Raw genomic sequence first — 24456 nt, forward strand, 5'->3', positions numbered from 1 at the left:
ATATATATATATATATATATATATAGACCGTTTTAATCTTCACTATACATAGATTGGTTTTATTAGCCACGCCATTATCAGCACTGACAATAAACCTGATACAAGGATTTTTCCAATACTTTTAGTGTTTCAGAATAAAGAATGGGTGTAGATGCGAGCTTCGGGCAATCTTGCAACAGTGTTTTGTATTTTGAAGGTTGATGTGTAGGCACAGTTGGAAAATGTCATCTGTGAACTCGAGGTCGAAGTCTTTCTTCAGGTAACAAACCCAAACCACCATCATTATCACGTGCTTCCTTTAGAGCCAAGAATAATATTGACAGAAAAGTTGAACAGGAATCGTGGGATTACGTAACCCCCTTTAACCATACCATTAGACAGGAACAATGGAGGGAGGAAGTTACACGTTCTTACTCCACCTGAGGTGTTTTCTGTGTACGGAGCCTTCAAGATGTTAATAAACCTGTTGAATACAGCCTTCCTCGACAGAAAATTTTAAAGCGCAGTACTACTCAATTAACTGAGAGCGGCCCTGATATCAAGGAATACAACAAGTGTTGGCCGACAGAGGGATTCCAGCATCTGATAGAAATTGAGGACGCGATCGATACATCCATGACCGGAAAAAGAATCAATCTGATCAGAATGAACTTTTCACGGATTTTGTGTAACCTGTGGAGTATGATGGAAACCCATAGTTTGGAAGCAATCGAAAGTAAATATACGGCTCGATAGTTTTCGTATATCTTACGTAGGGCACTTTTAAAGATGAGAATAACAGTCGTTCCAATCCAAGATGGAACGCTCTTTGTTTTCCAAATTCTCCCAAACAAACCAATTGGTCTATTTGCCACTACCATAAAAAAGAACTGAAGTAGGTATTCTAGGTCAGGTGACTTGTGAAGCCCTAAAAGCTGCAGTTTCTTACAGAAGTCGAGATCATTAGATAGATCAGTAGTCACAAGCCCAGAACAGTGTGAACGTTACTGGGGCAACAAGTTGGTTAGATTGTCCCTTGAAGTGCTTTACCAAGCGTTAAAGACGTGTTTGAGAGTTACTACTTGACGTGCTAACATCAAATCGTCCCACAGACACTAGATGTTTTGTTGCCAGTAGCTCGAGTGGGTTAAAAAAGCCTCAGGCAGTCGCCAGATGTAGCCTCTGGTTCCAATTGGTTAGTATGCCCAGACCATTGGAGTTCCTAGTTCTTACTCCAGATTCGTAAAATTTCCTGACCTGTGTATCTCAAGAAATCTACAGAAACCTAGTTTCTTCCCGCTTTGATGAGGCCTTCTAATTTAATAGCAAATTACAACTTTTATTTGGGATCCAGTCAATTAGTGATACCTCTATACGAGATTAATTGAACAAGTGTTTGAGAAGCCTGATGCTGATGTTATAGGGTTCTCGGATAAGTGGACATGGAATAAATTTCTTGAATCGATAGTTGGAGTGAATTTATGGTAATCTGCTAAGATCTTGGTTACGGGTCTCAGATATACAGCACACATAGGTGATAAAGACTATCTAAAGCCAAATAAACCTATCTATTGGTGGATATCTTGACAAGATTATTTCGCAACAATTAAAAAATAACTGTGCATGAACCTTGATGCAAATATGGTCCAAAGTAACGTTTTGAAGTTGGAGGAAGAAAGATGTATTTGAAATGTGCTTGGATTGATGCCCATGGAGATCACAAGACTGTATGTTCTAAGTCAACAAGTGAATCTGCTGGTTAGAGAACGATCTTTGAAAGTCAAACAACAAAGGCATTATCTTCAAAAGGATGTCTGTAACACAATTAAACGAAAATAAAAAGGGTGAAAACCCCACAAATGATGGTTTACCAAGAGTACAAAATTATAATCAACTAATTACCTCATGTGCAACTCGATCGATTTCATCAGTCGTTACACCAACTTTAACTGCGTTTACTGCTTCTTCTAAGACTTCACGGGCAAGCTTGAAAATAGAAAAAATAGGATGTCAACTAAGGGAACCGTTAATTTGTACAAAATGAGTGGAAAAGAATATTCAGAACTAATTTCAAACTGTGGATAATTTTTTCTGAAACGCAAATGTAGACCACACTTTATTATTACTGACAACGCAAAAGTACGGCAACGAAATAATGTGGTCACCTGATAACTACCTAAAAACTGCTAACTGAACACCGACAGGTAAGATACACAATTCTCAACGTATTGTTTACTGTTTCGTCAGATGGAAAATTGAAATGTGATAATCAAATATTACCTTACTGGATAGTACAATATTAAATACTAAGCAACAACTGTTGACTGTAATTTATATTCAATGACTACGTATATTTCCTATTCCGTATCTAAATTTAGGTGAATGAAAGAATTACGTGGTGTCTACATTCACAACATATAAAACCATTATGACGCCATTTATTTCAACAAAGACTGAGTTTGATCTGTAAAACCAAACAAAACATCTAGCTAACCATTTTTAATTTTTGGATACGTCATATGGATATTTAGAAACCAGATCATGAATTATTACGAAGTGTAGTCTGTTAAACATACAATCAGTTTTGCATTTTAAGTATACACCAATTTGCAAGTTTTCATAAAAATTAAATTAGATGGTACGAATATAGTAGACTAATGACAACAATGTAAAATATGGCATAAATAATTCACATTTGCATACTACCAAGTAAAATGCATGGTAATTAGTTTATTCCCAGTACACTTGTAGCAAGAATTTTCAGGACACATTGAGGGTAAAAAAAGACCAACTGTGGGATAATACTGTGTTGATGAATATGATAAATCTGTGCGGTCCACTGATTAGGGGGTTTGAACTCCGGTTCATTAGCTTCGGTTTAGACAGTCAAAGTGTATTACTGACTCACGCAGTGTGTCTTAAGATCGACCACATGAATCTGCACTTGATGAATAGGTTGGCTTTTTATGAATAACTGAGAAAAGTGACTAGTAATATCATAAAAATACAAAACCAAGCGAGACTACGCTCTCGAAACAGAAATTTAACAATTGACAAATTCTTAGTAAAATTACAGCTAAACCTTTTGTAATATCATGAAGTAAGTTGAGACTCATAATATGTATTAAGCAACTCAGCACTAAAAATTTACTGGGATGTGTTTCTATTACCTTTCCTGTAACACGCATGCATTCAATTTCATCGTCGTCCAAAACAACAATACTACGGGAACCCTTCGCTTGACGCTCTGAGACAGGAATCCCTACATGATTACCATGAAAGTAAACAAATAGTCTTCAAATACCTGTGATGGCGTAGTCTGGATATTCAATTGAACTCTTCACTTCTCGTTTAGGTGTCTGGAAGCATTGTGTGTAGAAGTAAAGCAGATTACTTTTTTAGCAGGTCTTAATTGACCTGTAAATTTATATCCTCTGAAGCGTTCATCTTCACACGTATCTTCTGTAATGAGGTAAGCTTTGAATTATTGTTTACTGACTGGTACCGACGACGTGTACTGTTTTATGTGTTTTCCAAAAATGTTTGAAACATTCCTCAAAATTAACACAAGAAAATATTGTTATTTCTTGACAAATACTTGTGAGCAGAAGAACGACGTTTCAATTCCCAAACCAAGACATACAGGGCACTTTAGAGTGGACGGTTTGCCACATGATGGAGTTATACAAATGTTTTCCATTTTATTCAAAAGTTCATACTATGCAATAGTTAAATGTGATACTGAAAATACAAAATACATGGTACTTATTAACTATTAATTTATAAACAAAAGCACTGTGCGCATACGTTACACTATAGGTGAAATGATAATATTCTGTACTTGGGTGAACAATACAGGTTTGTTGATTGTATGTAAAGTCTTTCGCCGACTTCATAACAAGAGTAATCATGTTATTGTTATCTACCAAATAGCTGCTAAAAAATATTTGCAACTCTCTCAATTATCAAACTAGTTTTGCCAAATAAATAATAATACTATTACGCTAATGAATAGATAGGATCTTAGATAAAACTGAAGAATGACACTGTCTAAGCAACTACATAGAAAATGTTATCCATACATATGAGTTTATTTAGTGTACCTGTAGATTACAGTCTTTCAGACTTGGAATACAGATACAAAGTACTTAAAAGACATTTCTCACCAATGAAACGATACGGAGTCTACTACGGTTTAGTTTATTCGCTTTTTAATAAGTAGAGGGGTATTTCACTAGTGTCAGGTAGTGGTTTAACAGGACTATGTTGTCTAGATTCCTTAGGTAGTTCTAATAATTATTGAGATAAATTCTTGAACAAAGAAAATGGTATACCTATGATAAAACTGGCTTAAATGTAGAGGGAAGAGATCCTTGGTAAATATAAATTGTTGGTGAGATTTTAGATAGCAACTTGTCAAGTTGTTCCAAGCGAGTGTCAGATGGTTGTGAAAACTGGATACCAAGAACTTTCCACTAAGCGGATTCACATTTTGCCTACCAAGGCCTGCGCAAACATGAGATATTACCTAGTCCTTGTGATAACACTTATTGACCAGTTCTGTTTTACCTTTGGTTTTAACCTCGCGTTTATCGTACATACGTACCTTTTGCAGTTTCTGGCATGGGTTAGTAACCATTATTGTTTTTAAGTATTAATACTTTAAGAAAAAAGCAAATCACACAGACTTTTTTAAATTGTTTGGATAAAACGATAAGAGCTCAAAGACTAGTACGGCGACGTCTGCACAGATCCCACACTTGAAACTTAAAGTCTACCAAAAAGAAAGTTATTTTATTTAAACACATAAATATTGGTACAAGGAAGCACCCGATACAAATGCGCCACACAAATCTCATTCGATTTGTGTGAGGGCTGGGATACTGCCCAGGTGCCCAAACCGAAGCAGGTGGTTTTCTTAAGGGGCCACACCCGGAGCCTTTGACCTAAAGGTCTAGTCCACAAGGCAGTGGAGCATCGTAAGGGGATGCAGTCCCATGGTAGCCGGTGACCAACAGTTGGTTCATACGCCATTCGTCCCTTCAGAATACTGGAGTCCATGTGCACCGTTGGTTTGGAATCAGGGTTTTCCAACTCCCCTAGGTGGATCCTCCACATCCACCAACCCGGTTAAAGCGCCATTCGCTTTTCAACCTCTCCACTTTGTAAGCAACACCCCCGCCATGAGAAGGCAGTGAGTAGGGATTCCCTGGCAGAGGCTATATTCGCGTGGCCATGTGAGAGCATTTCGAGAGGGAGAGCGGACTATCCCTACTCTCGGCCGTACCAGGGCATTTGGGGGCCAAAAGATGAGTAGAGATAGTCCTTTTCCAAGAAAATTTTAGAAGGCGTCAGGGTACGAGTAGACAACTGATTATGGACTTACATGATACACGAAAGAATGCTATAACTTAATGAGACAGAACCGAGTCTATTTGGAAGGGTATTATAATTTTTACAGTAAGAGTGAGAATGTGAAACCAGAAACTCATTTTTAAATAGGACTTAAGCATGTTATGGACTTAAAAAGGGTGATGTTGACATTTGTAAATTTGGTAGATAGGATACACTCTATGTAGTAATATCAAAGTGACTTAGAATGACGGTTGGGTCTATATAACGTGCTTACAAACAATGAAGGTCTACGGTTTATGTCAACAAATATCTGCTACTTTCTAGTCCCTCAACTTACGGTGGATTATGGGGTTTTCACCAAGGTCATGAAAACGTTTTTCTTCGAACCAGCTAAGATCTCTTAAGTTACGTTGAAGTCTATAAAACTTTTGCAGGAACAAAGTAAAAATATGAGAAACCCTTTGAGTTCTAGAGACTAAAGGAAAGTACGGGATTTGTAGCCGCATTTTCCATAAAATGTTCCTAAAATGTCAGATGGAACTTCTCCCAAGTTGGAGAAAGTTGCCCTGAAGTTGAGATTGAATTCCTACGTGTCATATATTACGTAGTCAATAAGATGTAAGCCTGAAGGCTCTTCGGTTGTTTTGGAATCCCAAAACAACCTAAGAGGAAACAAGGGCTAATGAGGGTGAGGTAAATAAGAAAAGCGCAAAGTCTCCTTCGTCTGCCATGGAGAAATTGGGCAAAATCTTCCCATTTCGTTTTATGTTTAAAAGTGGCTGAATTATCCACTTCTCGTCTAAATACACACCGAATTATTTACTTTTCGCCTAAATATACGTCGAGTAGTCTACTTTTCATTTAAATATACGGAGAACCAATGTTTCTCACCCAAGAACACGGCACAGTAAATAAGTCAGAGAGTTTCCAAAGATGCCCGCCGTTTCTTTTCAGTGACCTTGAACGGCCTAACAAGAGGCGGTCATTCTGTATTTGAGCTGTCGAAGGTCCGTTAGTTCTCCTTTGGGTTGTACGAATATCATGTTTTCTCGTATTTTAGTCGTATTTCGCTTCAGTAAATTCGCGAAATCAATGCAAACAGCGTTTATTTAGCTTCCTCTTTTTTGTAGTGTACAATTTGGCTCTTGTTGCTTCGTAACTTGACCTGCGATACCAATTACCCAACTGAACCACACTGTCCTTGTTTAAAATTTGTTGGGGTTGTTGTTGTTGTTGTGTTCTTCAGAAGTACTGAGTATCATTGTTAGTTGTCATGATACGATGAATCAGTGTAGATAGTTATGCGACTTCCACGTAAAACCTTACAGATTATGCAACCACACGATAAATTTACCGTTTTCAGACTAGGTCTATTTTCAAAGTAGTATTAGTACCGAGCTATACTATACTATAATTATAATGCAAAAACTGTACAGTTGTTATATTTATATTTAGATAATTCACTAGATGAATAAACGTGGCAGTAGTCAATATGAAACACAGTTGTCGTCAATTTGTAAATTGTTTCTCCACATAATCTTCCATATTCAGAAGTTCGCCAAGTTGTTCAAATGCATAGACTTGATTAGTAGAAAGGTTTGAGCTTTTTAATTTGTTGACAGAAGTCATAAGTTGTATAACAGAAAACGTATGTATAGCTTACTCAATGCAATTCTGAAAAACAAAAAATCAATCATGAAACAAACTACTGAACTTCATTATCAGTACCAAATTCAATAAGCAAATGAAATAGCAGCTGACAGGATGTACTTATAAGCCTTATTTGTTGTGAACAGTGCTCTTCATTTTCTAACCTTCCTAGAATTTCATCGAGTTATTTGGTAATAACAAACAAACTTCAGGCACCAAAAGAACAGACTCAAAAACTTTAATTAGTGATATGAAATTTGAGAAAAACCCAATTACAACGTTCATAATACTTTTAGCAGTTCATTGTTCACATACAATAATGAAATAACTAGTAAGCACTATTTAGAGATTACTCGTCAACATGCATTAAAACTTTGTTTATGATTTGGTCAGTGATTTCGGATTCTATTGACAAAAATTTATTTTTTAACCCTATACATGAGATCATAAACTAATCTTATCTACATGTTTTAGTTACTATGCTCATAACAAACACGCATCGCTTTACTTAAGAAGAGTATTTGGCTAACTTATGTGGCACTCACAGTAATGTTATACATAATTCCTGTAAAAATTCAGAAAGCGGGTAGAAAAATCTATCAACGTCAATTGTTACTTATATTTTTTCTTTCTCAGATACCTTACGTATTAATATACCAGTCCAGTCGAAAACGATATCTATAATGAATAGAACTGTATATTCGCAAGTTATACAGTATTCATAAACAGTTTAACGCTCAATCGCTTCAACCTACATTTTATTAACAACTACCAACACCCATGTGCATCGCTATTATAATTAGGGTTGTGAGTCATATGTAAGTGATTTTAGAGCACACTTTTGCTTGAAACTGATTTCGGTCTAGTTTCGACTTGATAAATAGTGAATTTCAATTGACTGAGTTTGCATTGCTACAAATAACCAAATTAGGATTGCTAGACATTCATCCAGGTTGTCAGCAACAAATACATCGGGCAACCAATAGTCTACAATAAACGCCATGTAACAATCATAAACATTATAAAAATTGACATGTGACGGAAAAATGCTGTGATTAGCTGATAAATAACGACATCACAAATCCGCGACAACATGTAATATGTGAGCGAAAACCACTGACATGACTTCTCGATTATGCCCAAGTACACTTGCGCACACAAACAATTACGCACCACCGAGAGTGGTTATTGTACCACCTTCAGATGATCAATCAGGAATAAGTGTTCAACAGAAATATAGTCATTTAGGAAAATATGATTCTGATCGTAGCGATTCGTGTCTAGCCTGAAAGTAATTAAGGTATCAGAGGAAAGTGAAAAGTAGCGCGGATGAGGAAAACTGAAGAAAAGACAGATCAAAGAAAAGCTGGGTCGATGATTCATCAAGCGTGCATAACATACTTATGAAAAGCAAGCAACAGATATTAGTGATAAAAAATGCATGATATGAAGGCGATCTGAAGGTTGAAACTAGAAGTTGATTGAGTAAGGTCTTAGCCCGGTACACTAAACCTTAGTGTTTTATGAAGTAACGAGGGCGCCACGTCAAACAAATGTGTGATAAAACCAGTGTTACGAATAAAATAATTACATGTGCTCTGTAACATATATCCAGATACGACACTGAGTAAATACTTGTTGATTTCATAGTTTGTTTGGCCCGATGTATACCTTACCTGATCAGTTCTGGATTTGATCAATAACTTATCATAGTAACGTAACGTAGAATAAAAGAAAGATATATGTTGAGGATATGTTTATTCAGGGCATTCATATATGAACAGACAAATGGAGTGTACAGTAAGCAAATATGAGAGTGAATGTCTAGGTTTATATTCTAGGCGGATGACCCACTGAGCGTTTGCAGTGAGAAACACAGGTTCCAATTCCCAATGTGAGCGTCAACGTTGAGATATACATGACTTGCGCCATACAATATCAAAAATGTTTCGCAATTTCCGTGAATTGTAGTGTCTTGAAAGGGTTGGTACCATATCAAGCCCATATAGGTTATTCTAGCCTCTGTACAGACCAACTCATCCATTTCTCTCAAGTCACCGTTTTACCTTATCACATATTCGCTTATTGACCCTGACTGTTAATTGCTTGCCCTATTCGTCGTGTGTTTGCGACTTATTTTCATCCAAGTATAAATATTGAATCACGCTTGATAAAGATGAGTTGGCTCGCTCTCCCTCTCCACTACGCGTCATTTCGTTCCGCCTCGCTCTGTCCTCTCCGCTTTCATGACTTCGTTTCTCTGATCGTCTGTCTGGACCAAATAAATATTCGAAACCCATTCTCGTATTTAACTTATCTAATTCCGTTATTCGTTAACGCGACAGAAGCCGGTAATTGTATACGGGGGTAGTCTGACTATGTATTTCAATAACAATCGCCACATGATCTAATTGGAGTCAGATATCAGGCTATTGAATTCTCAACAGCTTATCATGAAACTACATGCCATCCTGTTCTGCATACTGGTCTATCTTTCATTTCTTACAACTAGCAGTTAGAAACGTTGTAAAATTGTCAATGCAAAGTAGCCCACACAAACTGAATAACGAGCGTCATGAAAAAGATATCCGTGGAAAGCTGTTCGTCTTTTGTGTATTAACATTTATACAGCGCAAGCAGAGTACACAGAAGCAAACAAGCAAGTGAAGAAGAGCATTGAAGCCTACAATCAGAAATACATGGGAGATCTAGCAACGACGGCATAAAAGGCTACAAAACAATGTGAAACAACCATATAATACAATGAAGAAAATAGCAGGTAAATATAGTAAACCAGAAAGACCAGTCATAGACAAAGAAGGAAAGACAATCACTGAGATTCAAGAACAGAGGAAAAGATGGGCAGAATACTTCGAGGAACTGTTGAATAGACCAGCTCCATTGGATCCACCGGACATCGAAGCAGCACACACACACCTGTAGTGGAGTGCTTCGTTAATCGATCGTCTCGATAACCGTTATTATATCATCGTAAACGGTGTATAATATCAGAAGACAAAGGGAAGCAGCAACTACATTTTTATTGACAAATAACATGGGCTAGAAGGCAGTGAGCACACTAGCAAATGTAAGTAAGCGAAGGAAAGATGACGCATAGTGGAGATGGCTGGGAAGCCAACTCGCTATGAGCAAGCATTAATCAACATTTATAGTCAGACAAAAATGAATGACAGACATGCGATGAATAAGGTACGAAATGTGCATACACATGCGCTCATATAAAAAATATAGTCAAGGTCAATAAGCGAATATTTAACAAGATCAAAATATGACTCATAACATTATAGGTGAATTGGCTTGTCCAGAAACTAGAATAAACTATGTAGGTGTAATATCGTACACGACGTTACACTACTCCCCACATAGCTCCCCCCAGAGTTTCTGGAGGAAACACTGGTATGCAAAATAAACAAGGGAGAGGAGGTGTATATGCGTTCACAAAACGAAATTAAAGTATTAGCACATTAATTTGAAAATAACACTGAAATGGCATGTGGATAACGTTAATAATATGTAGAGAAAAAAAGTTGTACTATATCGAATAAATTAGTGTCAATCGAGGGGCGAGTTTATTAAACGAATGTGTCATACTTCTGTAAAAAGGTACATGAATATTGTCAAGATGCGGACAAAAATTGAAATGCTAGCATGTGATTATGAGTAAATTGGTAAGCGTACAAAAAAATTTAACATGCATTTATGTAGTGACTGTCCGAATGATAAAATAACATGTTCGTATGAGCGATTCGAAATATCGTGAAAATAGAGTAATAAATCGTTAATAGGTATGACAGCGGAATAAATCATGGAAATAAGTAATGTAGAATATGATAGAAATTGGTCTGTAGTGCCGATTGAACATGAGGATAAAGAACAGCGAAATATGTTCCGATAAGCCGCAGTAAAGTAAATAGCGTCGATCAGCGATTAGTAGATTCGAATTCGCATACCCGGAGTTCGTGTGTGGTAAAAATAATCGAGTCGTGGGATGATGACTGCATCAACGGTTGATGTTCATTGCTGTACTGCTACTGATAATGATAATAAAATGCGAAGTCAGTGTACGTTGTCGTGTGCGTTGAGTTGTCGTTAAATATGTATTAGTAGAATGACCAGAGGAACAGGATAGTGACTGCGGAGACGAGATTTGCGGAGTCGTATTCCTTTATGGTCATGCAGCCTATCGTGGTTTGTGTAGTTAGAGGGATATGCGCTCAACCTCGTTTGTTACGAACCCGTATAAAGGCGTGATAAAAATACCAATACATATGATAATCGATGACGGCGGGTGAGACTGCCTTGGATGTGACGAACAAGAGTGTATCTTTGAGAGACTAGCTCTAAACTCTATGTTCTGGTGTACAGTGCAATGAGAATAGAATATTAATAGCAGTAATTGAATAGTGTTTATAGGTAATGGATGATGCAGCATTCAGTTATACGTGCGAGTGAATAGATAATATGAACACAATCATTACTAATCGGCTGGTAATGCGGCGTCAAACACGACGGTTGCTGCGTACCAATGAGATGAATGGACATTAGTTGCGTCGAGAACATAAGTTTCTACTATCGGGAGTATGACTCCAAACTTATGTCTATGATAGAGTGTAATATTAGACCAAAAATGACATGGAAAAAAAAATGGAACGAACTCACTTGAATCATGAAAATTTTACGTCATTGGATAATAAAAATAATCCAGTGAGTTTCGAATATCATAACGTGTAATGTTCATATAATTATAATTTGTTCGATTAGTGATTTGACAGCGTAAATGTCATAGTTTAATGTCAATACGAACAAAAATAATAATTCCACGTTAGATGATGATATGACATTATTGTAATAATGAGCATGTGGTGATTATTAGGATAATAACGGAATATGTCGTCGGCGGTTTCATTTTTTGATTTGTGTTCGCTCGTCGCGGTCGCGAATTCTGTTGCATGTTCCAAATACTGCTCAACAATTATGTTGCGTGTTCGCAGGTAGGGATTACCAGTTATGTTGTGAGTTCGTACGTTGAAGTTACCAACTTTGCTTCGCGTTCGTAATTCGGGATCGCCAATTGTGTTGCGTGTTCGTACGTCGGGGTTGTCGATTATGTTGCGTGTTCGCTAGTCGGGCTCACCAGTTTGTAGTGGAGTGCTTCGTTAATCGATCGTCTCGATAACCGTTATTATATCATCGTAAACGGTGTATAATATCAGAAGACAAAGGGAAGCAGCAACTACATTTTTATTGACAAATAACATGGGCTAGAAGGCAGTGAGCACACTAGCAAATGTAAGTAAGCGAAGGAAAGATGACGCATAGTGGAGATGGCTGGGAAGCCAACTCGCTATGAGCAAGCATTAATCAACATTTATAGTCAGACAAAAATGAATGACAGACATGCGATGAATAAGGTACGAAATGTGCATACACATGCGCTCATATAAAAAATATAGTCAAGGTCAATAAGCGAATATTTAACAAGATCAAAATATGACTCATAACATTATAGGTGAATTGGCTTGTCCAGAAACTAGAATAAACTATGTAGGTGTAATATCGTACACGACGTTACACTACTCCCCACACACCTTCCTATTTCTGTCACTCCACCACCGATCGAAGAAGTCAAGATGGCCATCGGAAAAATCTACAGTGGGAGAGCAACAGGACCTGACGATATACCAGCTGATGCACTGAAGTCAGACATTAAAGTAACAACAAACATGCTTCACTTTCTATTCAAGAAGATCTGTGAGGAGGAACAAGTGCCAACGGACTGGAAAAAAGGATACCTCATCAAGATACCAAAGAAAGGAGATCTGAGCAAATGTGAGAATTACAAAGGCATCGCACTGTTGTCAGTACCAGCAAAAGTTTTCAACAGGGTATTGCTGGACCGGATGAAAGATCCAGTGGACTCTCGACTTCGAGGTCAACAGACCGGATCCCGTAAGGATCGGTCGATCATAGACCAAATTGCGACACTACGGATCATCGTGGAACAATCAGTTGAGTGGAATTCGTCGCTATACATCAACTTCATTGGCTATGAGAAAGCGTTTGACAGTGTGGACCGGAGAACATTATGGAAGCTTCTTCGACACTATGGAGTTCCTCGGAAGATCATCAGCATTATCCAAAACTCATACGGAGGACTACAGTGCAGAGTCGTGCATGGAGGACAGGATACTGAAAAACTCAACAAATTCAAGATAGCCCTCAACAATAAGTTTCAGGCCTTTAAAGATCTACTCAATAGAGAAGGAACTGCCATGGAGAGCAACTGGAAATGGATAAAAAAGGAAATCACTTCATCATGCAGTGAGGTTCTGGGCCATAAGAAGCACCATCACAAGGAATGGATTACTGCAGATACACTGGATAAGATTGAAGAAAGATGGAAAAAACTGCTGATCGACTGGATCATGAAGACGTCAACATCTGGAGGGAAACACGGGATACAGTGTACAGCTTGGGATGCGACTGAACAATCTACACTTCGCAGATGATCTGGCTCTTCTATTACACACGCAACAACAATTGCAGGAGAAGATGACCAGTGTAGCAGCAGTAGGTCTCAACATACACAAAAGGATAACTAAGATTCTCCGATACAACACAGCATGCACCTATAGAATTACACTTGACAAAGAAGCTTTGAAGGATGTGCAAATCTTTAAATATCCGAGCAGCATCATCGATGAAAACGGTGGGTCTGATGCAGATGTGAGGTCGCAGATCGGCAAAGCAAGAGCAGCATATTTACAACTGAAGGACATCTGGAACTCGAAACAATTGTCAACCAACACCAAGATCAGAATTTTCAATACAAATGTGAAGACAGTTCTACTGTATGGAGTGGAAACCTGGAGAACTACGAAGGCAATCGTCCAGAAGATAAAAGTGTTTATTAACAGTTTTCAGATCCGTTGGCCAGTCACTACCAGCAACAAGTTACTGTGAGAGAAAACAAACCAGATTTCAGTGGATGAAGAAACCAAGAAGATGTGCTGGAAGTGTATAGGACACACATTGAGGAAATCACCTAAATGCGCCACAAGGCAAGCCCTCACTGGGAATCCTGAAGGTGAAAGGAAAAGAGGAAGACCCAAGGACACAACCAAGTAGATGTATCTGCTTAGCATTTCCCTTGAAAGTTCGAGTGTAACTCTGACTCCCGTTTTATCGATGTTTTTTAACCCACATCAGTTTTATTTGTTGCATCAAATGTTTAATTACTTAAGACAAAATTATTTCGGCATGAATTATATTAATATCGAGTACTGCATGCTATATATATAGCACTTTCGTAAGGTAATGCGGAAGTTATTTGGATCTTCCTGACATCTGACAGAGAATTTTACTTCATAAATTATGGAAATAAAGACATACGGAAGGAAAACGTGGGCAACAGTCGATTGAGAAAGGCAAAGGTGTCCATCCAATATACTGTTAACTACCTTTCAGCCAGCAAAGAATAATATCTGGCTGGAAAAATATTCATGATAAAGAAAGTAGGTATATTTATAACTGCTGAACGTGAATGGTGAGTTTTTATGTGGGAACTATCAAAGTTATCATCACGAGCGCACATCAAATGTAACTTGCAAACATTGTGAAGCTGCTGGAGTTAATGTAATCCGTACTAGAATCTGATTAATTCTTCAAAATGCTTTAATTTGGCTGTAAATATTAGGGGAGATGTTAACTGTTCTTAGCAAAACATTTAACACCGCACTTAAATACACACCAATAGCCAACTAAAAACATCTTTCTTTAGTAACGCAACGAAATATTCTTTCGAAAATAACATAATGAAGTTTACTACCGCGGTAAAGTATATTGATCCAGCTTAATTATCACTCTAAAACACCGATGGGCATTTTAATGTCCAATATCTAGGCGTTGTCCAGGTCGAAACCACATTGGTCTTCTCACGCTTTTCTCTCTGCACCGCGTTTTACGGCAGTTAAGTACAAGGAAATTTAGACGTTGAAATATCTTCGACATCAGGAAACAGGTATTTACTACGGCTATTTAACAGATGGTTGTAGTACGAAAGACCCTTAAATTGCAACAGAGGTAAATAAAGTGAAGACATTGATCCAGGGTAAATAAATGATAAACCACTGACAAGCGGATAGACAAATGTATAATAGCGCCAAATAAACGACGACAAGAGTTAGGGAGAGATCAATTAAGTCACAAGTTGTAATTATGAATTATCGTGAGAACAACAATTAACCAAATTTTTGACATACAAACAACGATATGGTTTGGGATTCGTACATTGACGCAAAACTTTGTTTCGACTTATTAAGTTTCGTTCGTTCAACCACACGTGTGGGAGATATTAGATTTTCGATAGCCATAGACCAAACATGTAACAGAGGTTTATTATACACATTTAAATTTTGATTTTTTAGATTTGTATTTAGCCCATTTGTTGATGGCATAGTTCTTATATCTGACTAGACAGTATTCGTTCACATGTTATGGTTAATTGTCATTCCACAAGTAGTTGTACTATGCTCAGTTCAGTTGTTTATTTTATCTTAGGACCGTGGAGTCGGCAATGAAAGTCCTCTGAGGTTTGAAGAATCACGCAACTAACATAACTTAACAATTTTCAGTGCTAATAACTAACCCATATTCCATAAAGGTGGGAAGCAGGAGTTATACGGATGATTGCTGAGCTTCTTCGTAAACTTGTTTAGTAAGAGGGCTGTGGCCACACGAATTGAGAGCAGGGTTGGTGAGTAACAGATAATTTGACCTTAACATGAGTCAGTCAAGGGTTTTAAACGAATTGAGCTATACGTAATCATCCTAAACCTTACAATTAATTTTGTGGGTCCAGTCATTTACCTTCAATTCATTATTTAAAACAAACCGATCCCGGAACAACTTTGCTGGAATTTATTATAATCTACAAATACTGGACCACAATCCATTCCGTCGGAGAGTGTAGAATCTGCGGCTTGAAATGGTGTTTTGAAAAAAGTTACACACTGATAATTAGGAGGGTAGATGCATTGGCTTCCGACAAATATTTGAATTATTACCAGCCTCCACCCACCCAGCTAGTACCTTAGGTAATCTGCATGAATTCCTTCATTCAGCAGTTCATTATTATTTTAGTTTATCATTAAATGTTTTTCACGTCTTGACAGTCTCTTTTTATCAGTTAGTGACAAGTTACTCGATGACCACAAAGTAAAGACCTGTAAACGTCGACCTGGATAATTTAAATCATGAGTGGTAGACCTTCTTGTGATGGCTTAAACATTCATTTATTCATCTTTCAGCATCCAGTAACTTCTTCAATGCTCTCCTATTTTCGTGAATACGATTGTATATAGTTCAATAATACCAACAAATCTATTTGCCAGGGCCTTCAGTGCTTCGTGAATAGATAATAACATGACGAAACATCTAGATAAAACTTGCCACACATTGTTTTACGAATATTGTCCTACAACTACTTTTGAAGACTTCTGTTCACCTAGTTAAGAATTTGTTATCCTGTGAAGTGAATACTGTAACGGATAGACATTTAAAATCTTGTAGATTCCTGACAAGTTTTAACTTATCACAAACTTGTCATACACTATATTCATAACATTTTGATTGTTTCTTCTGGTACAATGAGACTCAGGTACATTAGTACTTATGCATGTGGGCAAACTGAAAATTTCTACAATACATTATCTAACACACATACTATGTAACGAACATGTTGTGATCAAAAACATATTCTTGAACATTTACTTCACTTCCAGATTATTTATTTCACATTTATATGTATGTAGTAATCAGTTATCTTTTGTGGTGTAGGAGGAGGAAACTATGGAAATCCATCCTCAGAATTCTATGTTGTCCTCAGCACTATGCTGAATAAAGTCATTGTTATTATCCATACACGAATACCTCTCAGTCCTTATAAGAACATCCGAATGACGATTTATGTGGAGATAAAAAGCGTCAACGTGTGGTTTAATTATGATTCTTGTTTGCGCCCATACACAAATAATATGATTCAAGCGCACAAGTGGTTGAACGTCCGGATGAACAAAGAAGATTACTCCTTACAAGTTTATTTTGCATACAGGCTTATGAAATATATAATGATATAAGCAAAATGCCGTGATAGATTTTGAATAATGGAATACTGTCAAAGCTGAGATCATCAGACCCAAAACGGTAATAGAAATGAGCATCATAGTTCTTGAACACAATCGAATAATCTTACTCAAAACTATGATTCTTTCTTCAATTCACTAATTTCTTGATGGTTAATAATGTAAAAATGTCTATATTACTTTCCTTTTCGTCTCACAATGTCTTTCACTGTAATGCTCATGATCAACAATGATGTACTTAGGCTGTCCAGATGAACCGTTAGGATAAGTTCAAACCAACAAAGTTGACATTAGTGGACAAACAATGTAAACATTATAATGCTATTTTGAAACAATCTACTTCCTCCTAGTGTTGGTAGTCTGCTTCCTGCTTCAAAGGTTGTTAAATTGAATAATTATTTTGTGACTGACTTAATTTAATACCCTTTTCCCACTAAACAGTTTAGCACTATGAACATTGTGGCCTGATGATTTGGGTTTTTATCTGACTCAATGGGTTGACAAAAAGAAAACGTATACACCGTTGGTGTATGTCTAACGATCTTCGCGATTGATATTCACGACGAGATTTTGGGGGAATTCCTCTAGAAATTACATTTCTGAGCCATGATACCAATTCACTACAACTAACTTCCACTATAATTTCATTGATATAATAATTATTGTCGAGCAGATCATTAAATCATAAAGCAAATGAAGAGCAAACAACATTATCAACTTATTGAACAGTCTTAGGTAACATAAAACATCTTATATGTTACCTCTTCGTGCATTTAACTTACTCTCACACTCTTTCCTTCACAAGAGAGGACATTTATAATTAAATCTCATACAGGTCGTTTCGTAATGTGTGTCACATAGTACGTTATTCTGGTAGCTTGGTGGTTAGATAATGCATGTTAAAGAGCTATCTATTTTGTTAACAATAGAATTGAGATGACACGATATTATGTAGAACCGACAATGACATTCAGAACTTGGAGGCCTACAATACAATGAACTCACCACATTCCTCCGTGAAGCAAAATTATAAAGGATCTGATTCGGCACATTAAAACTAATACAGGAAATGAAAATATAATAAATTAAACCAACTCAGGTCACTTTGGTGGGCGTTAAGTACAAAAAAAAATGGTAAACTAAACGAGGCAAAATGCAGGACGAAATACAATATCCGTAGTTGTCTTCAGAGCTTACGGAGGAGACATATACACTAGAGATTGTGTATGATTAGCTACCAAAATGAATGTGAGGAAGAGGTTAGGATTAAAAGTTATAGTTTAAGCGGGAGTGATAAGTCTTGGTTAATGTAGTTTTTCCCCGTCGCCACTGATATGTCTTGTTGATTGAACGCTATACTCAGATCCTAAGCTAGTCTTGTACCCCCAAGCTAGAACTACACAGCGATTTGAACACGAGAGAAAAGGCACACAATATGAGAGAACCATTTTACTCCAAAGGTTCATTTATGTACAGAGAATGTAAGATTTTTATTGTTATGTAGTAGCGAAGACATAAGTACGGGTAACTTGCAGGACCTATTATTAGACTATTATTCTATGTATATTTCTATTGTATAACTATTCAGTAACTAGATTATCTATGTCTATATTCATCTTATTACTAGCTTCATTTTGACCTATTGATTATTATTATTATATGATTTATTGTTCCTAAATTATACTCGGTTTATTGAGTACTGTCTCCCACGCTCCCTGCCACATTTGGCTTGATTTTGTACATATATTATTTTCTATTTTATGGTGTGATGTGGCCTATCTGTCTGATATATAAACAAAGTATGCTTGAAATAAACGATTCATATTGCCGAGGCTGCTATTGGTGTTCTGGACTCAAGTGGACGGGCTAGGCGGATTAAGGACCAATAAGGACGCTAGATTACTCATACTAATCGAACGTCGTTGTCACAGTGTGACGGTCGTAGAAGTCGTATTTCTATTGGCGGATAATTCACGCAAGTTACGTCCTTGTTAAATTCGTAAGGTCATAACAAATCAGCGACGACCTTGAATAAGTCCTAACAATTAGCTACGGCCTTGATCAAGTCATAACAATTGGCTACAGCCTAGGTCAATTCACAACATTTATAGTATTTTAAAAGTCCTTGGGTTTTCCTGAAAATTTTAGAATACTACTAAACATAGTAGCAGTGTAGTAGTGAGTCAATCAGAACACCTATATGTGACTTTTCATTTTTGCAATATTTCTAGCAAAACTTCTAATCAAACGCTGATTGGATAAAATGATTTCCTGAGATTGTCATGTCTATTGTGAGAAATTTGCAGGATCATCCCAATAAGGGAGAATGCTTTGTAGCTATATATTATTGAACATTTAAGCAGATAGTTCTTTTAATTTTAAATCTTAAGAACTTTTAAGTTACTTGGTAGATTCATAATTATGTAAAAGTGTTATGTAGATTTTAGTCCTAAATATTTTTCTCTACAAAAAACTAATGATTAATAAATGTAGTAAACACAAGTACATTGACATGCTAAGATTCGAACATATTCCATATACAAAAACCAGATTCACACAGAAGTCTAAACACGAAAATGGTTAGACAGGTGTTGATTTCAGAATTGTATTTACGTTCGCAAATTTGAGGGCTTACTTGAAGAAGCTTGATTTGTTTCGAATAAAAAGATCACAACAATAACAAGTTAATTTTGATCGATCAGATTTCAAAAAGTTAGGTTCCATATAGACATTATGGGAAATATGTAGTTTATAAATATGTATATGAGAAAAAACTATCTGGTCTTCTTCAGATACAGCATCAACCAAGATGCTATTGAATTACTTGTGTATCTTAAGATTTGTTCGGTTCGGTCTAATTATGAACGATCTATATTATTTTAGTTCAAACAAAACCTATTACGAACACACACAACTCTTCGATAATAATCCCTAACACGATGGTACCCAAAAAGAAGGCAGGAACGCTAAACACTTGATATTTGCCAAGACAAATTGGAAAAGAATAGCTACATGGTCTTGAAGCACATAAGAAAGTAGAAAATTATGTGAGAACAATTAATCAGGACATAGCGAATGTCATGTGAAAAGATGGATTAGAAGAAATTGTACTCAGGTTATTATTGCAGAAAAGAACGTCATATTTATTAACAAAACTGGATAACTCGTTGTTATATCCCGATAACAATAGTGAATGGTAACTTTGAGATCCATTTATGGACCAATATTATGCATATATTTTTTATCGTATAATTGAAAAGTAACTAAACTATTCATATCCATTTTACCCTTATTATAAGCTTTACTTTGAACTATAGACTATTATTGTACGTTTCCTGAGTTATACCCAGTCTATTAATTACTGCTTCCCCTATTCACAGCCACATGTGGCTATTTCTTGTACAAATGTTATTTTCCATTTTATTGGTACGATATGGTCAGTCTGTTTGGTATACAAACTCAGTATGTTTGAAATACAATGATTCACACCGCAGAGGCTGTTATTGGTGTTCTGGACTTAACTGGCTGGGCTAGGTAGAAGCAGGACCGATTAGCACTCTCGACTGCTCGTACGATTTTCGTGTCACTGTTCCAATCGATAATTCTCTGCTCTCTGATTGGAGGTCTTATCACGTCATACATTAACTGGGCATCCACTCGGCCACAAGATATAACACTCGTAAATGCCTTAGCAGTTATATAGTCAACACAAAAATATAGCACTACAACATTGAAACATATCAAGGGATAACTAACCAAATAATGATATTTTGTAATGACAAAAGTCACTTACCGTTCATTTTTTTATTGAAAGTAGGCATCCTTCGTACATAGTCAAGATTAATGAATTTTGACAATCAAAATCTATCAGTAACACCACTACATTATTACTTTTAAAGCATCACTAGTTTGTGAATTATAATGAAAAGAATTTGAACTTCCAACTTCCTTTGTCTACAATGTGATGAAAATTAGGTGTACTATTCTAAATAATTAGATATTAGTTTCGAAAAACCAATGTAACCTGACTGGATATATTAACAGTAGTGGTTAATCAAGAAATTCTTAATTCAAATGATAATACTAGCAATTGTAGGTTGACTTTTACTAGACTTTCTATTCTTTTTGAGAGAAATATAGATGTGTAGAAAATTGAATGGAAAACACATCTAGATATTACTTAACTACAGTATTGTTAATTTTTGAAGTAGCACATAACCAATTAATAAAACCAGAAAGATAATTTGCATTGTTTAACGAACTAAAGCCACTGTTTATGAATTTTACACTGAAAGATAAATCACCTATTAACTAATATAAACTTAAGAAGAATGCGATATGAAGTTAACAAAATGGAGATAACAACAGTCCGATAAGAACTAAGCACAACTGATATGTAAATAGAAAAATGAAGTAATTAAACAACAGTCAGGTTTTTAAATCCTAATTTGAGCTTAATGATCAGGGACGCAATAAAGCTAAGTAATATTAGCGTAAGTAGGTAACAAATACACATATGGTACTGATTTAATTATAAAATATTACAAAAAGGTCTTTAATTGAACAGATTAGCATAAGACTTTTCCAAAATATTGTTTGATCTTGTCCTTTAGGTTGTTGAAAATTTATAGTATGATTGACCAACAGATAACCTTGATTAAATTATTACGTCTTTCAATAAAAATACGCAATAAACACACTGTATGAAGTTCTGAGGACTAAAATCATTCCAATCAACAACGACCCTAAGAATTTAATAAGAAAAGAGAAACTATGAACAAAGATCACCTTTGAATACCAACCAACAATTCAGAACAATAATGTAACTATGGATATATCTCTACTCACAGAGTATTAGGAGCAGTGAGAGTATCAACGGTTATAAAATTAATTAGGTATAGAAATAGTAAGATAGTATACGAAGATTTCAAGACTTCGTACAAAAAGTGGATATCTTTACACTATTGCGTAAGATGATCACCTATCTCCAACCACTGTTTATGATAACTCTGTAGAGTCTTAATAGATAGTTTGCACCCATTTACCTGAAGTCCAATTGTCACTTCAAAAATTAACGTGATGACTTAGCCGCCTCTAGCATACTACTATAATAGACATTGCTTTCGAGGTAAACGGAGATTTGGCACGCGAAATTCATGTCCCAACCACATCAATTGAAGACTCACAACCTCTTCGATCGATTAGCTCTTTTTGCCTAATACCATATGGCTAAAGTCAGCTTTATTCATTCGGTGGTCTCAGCATACGTATGATATGTGAGAAGTTAATGACAAATATAAGGCAATCTTTTATTTTCTATTACATAATAAAGTATCGATCACTTACAAGACAGTATATTACTAATTCATGTTTACACACTGGGAAAGCAAATACAGTCAGACATAAGCAGAATTAGAACAACCAATTTCGGACGACAAATAAGAATTTGCATTTTGAGCTAGACAGATGAACAAAATATAAACCGATCAAGTCACTTACCAATGTAAAGCGGAAGTACTTAGGACTTATTACTAGACAGGTTTGTGAAGATTACTTGGTTTCATTAGACTGATCTTAGACGACTATTGAAAAGCAAGTACCAAATAGTTGCTCGTTCTATTATTTAAACTAATAACTCTCGACTCAGTAGTGGTCTAAAGCTTGGGCGCACCTTGTGAGACTTGAAGGTCCTGGGTCTGATTCTCGGAGGGGGGATTGTGGATACCTGTTATCATGGAATCTCATACTAGGACAAAAGAGAAGTTCAGTGCTTTCTGGTTCTTAATTACTGTCTACGTAGAATTGGTTTTTGATATGAACGATTGTCTGCATTGTAAAACCCAATAACAATACTAACACAGGGTAATTGATAAAAAAAGAATCTATACGTAGATGTATTGTTTTATATAGTCATGTATATATACATTAATAGATGCATGCCGATCATCGTAATCGTTATTGAAACAATAAAAGAAAACATGAGAAGAAACAAAATACCAACATTTGTAGAAAATAAGGCAATAATAATAACTCACAATAATGATAACAAATACATAATATTAATTTTTTTCACAATCCTTAATTATATATGTTATGCATTTACAAATTGTTTGAAAAAAAACAAAATAAGATGAGGACACACGACAAGAAAACTAATTGTTCTGTTCATTGAGGACTGACATAGAAACACGTCAATTAACGCACAGATAGATGCATGCAAATCAAGTTTAAAGACTAGATAGGGTTCAGACAAGCAATAGAACACTAGCCATTAAAAAGAAAAACTTATTATCATTATTATTGATTCTATAACTTAGATGTAATACAATGCATAATAATGGTGACAAAAGAAAGCAAGAAAGAAAGATGCAACAGCATAACATGCACACAAACTTTGGTAATGGGCGCATGTCTGCCTAGCAGATGTGTTATGGAACACAGAACGATACGTCTATGAATTTCTTTTTACAAGCCATGTCATCTAGTAGAATATAGTTTGCTATAGATTATTTAATACTATTTTTGCACTTCTTTTGAGGAAAACGTCAAGAAAGTAAATATATGTACACATGAAAGGGGGAGAGACAGAAAGACAAATACAAAACAATTATGGAAAAAAGACAGAAAATTAAAGAATACAAAAATTTAGACTACGAGAATACTGCTCAAACTCAGAATATACAATGCGGTCACAAATATCCAGACTAACCCGCTCACCCCTACCAGTCGGATAAGGAAGCACGCTGAATGATATTTGTCATATACGATAGAAGTAGAAAAGTATAGTAAGGCAGATAGGAAGATAAAAGATTTACAAATCTTAAAATGCCTTTTTGTTGAAAAAAACTGAATGTTTGTCATCAATTAAAACATTTGATTGAATAAGACGATGTACAAATAGTGAATAACAACGACAATAATAATAATCACTGAATGAAAATGTTCGTAGGATGACCATCTGTATCAAAAGAGAAAATAAAGGATAACCAAGGTAGAAAGGCATTTTATTTACTGTAGTAAACATGATTAATGTTTCTTATTTAAAATGTGATACTTTGTAACAACAACTGTAATAGATAGGAAGTTGTAGAGAAGTAAGTAAGTAGGGTAATATCTCAAACAAACAAGCAATAACATAGTGGCGTACTAGATTGGTAGTAATAGAAGTAAGACGTGTTTTATATTGGCGACCAAGTAGACGAATACAAATATTCCAAAAAACAACCACATCAACTAATATTATTATATCATCAACAAAAAACATTACCAGTTACAAGACTACTTATTAAGGTGTAGTCTACGTCTAGAG

General features: G+C 35.9%; 1 protein-coding gene across 2 annotated transcripts in view; it reads right to left on the reverse strand.

The window, feature by feature from the left end:
• The window catches only part of Smp_142010.1 (methionyl aminopeptidase 1 (M24 family)), a gene marked incomplete at both ends in the record, with an annotated part of 31104 nt that extends 26500 nt beyond the window's left edge, over window positions 1-4604 (reverse strand). For both annotated transcript variants that reach the window (XM_018798158.1, XM_018798159.1), the window contains 5 exons: window positions 1882-1965; window positions 3150-3241; window positions 3284-3338; window positions 3374-3441; window positions 4586-4604. In XM_018798158.1, the coding sequence (XP_018653127.1) occupies window positions 1882-1965; window positions 3150-3241; window positions 3284-3338; window positions 3374-3441; window positions 4586-4604 (318 nt within the window). The remainder of the gene's footprint in view (window positions 1-1881; window positions 1966-3149; window positions 3242-3283; window positions 3339-3373; window positions 3442-4585) is intronic.
• Between the last annotated feature and the right edge of the window lie 19852 nt (window positions 4605-24456).

Source organism: Schistosoma mansoni, chromosome 6 (genome assembly GCF_000237925.1).
Source record: "Schistosoma mansoni strain Puerto Rico chromosome 6, complete genome".
Taxonomy (NCBI): Eukaryota; Metazoa; Platyhelminthes; class Trematoda; order Strigeidida; family Schistosomatidae; genus Schistosoma; species Schistosoma mansoni.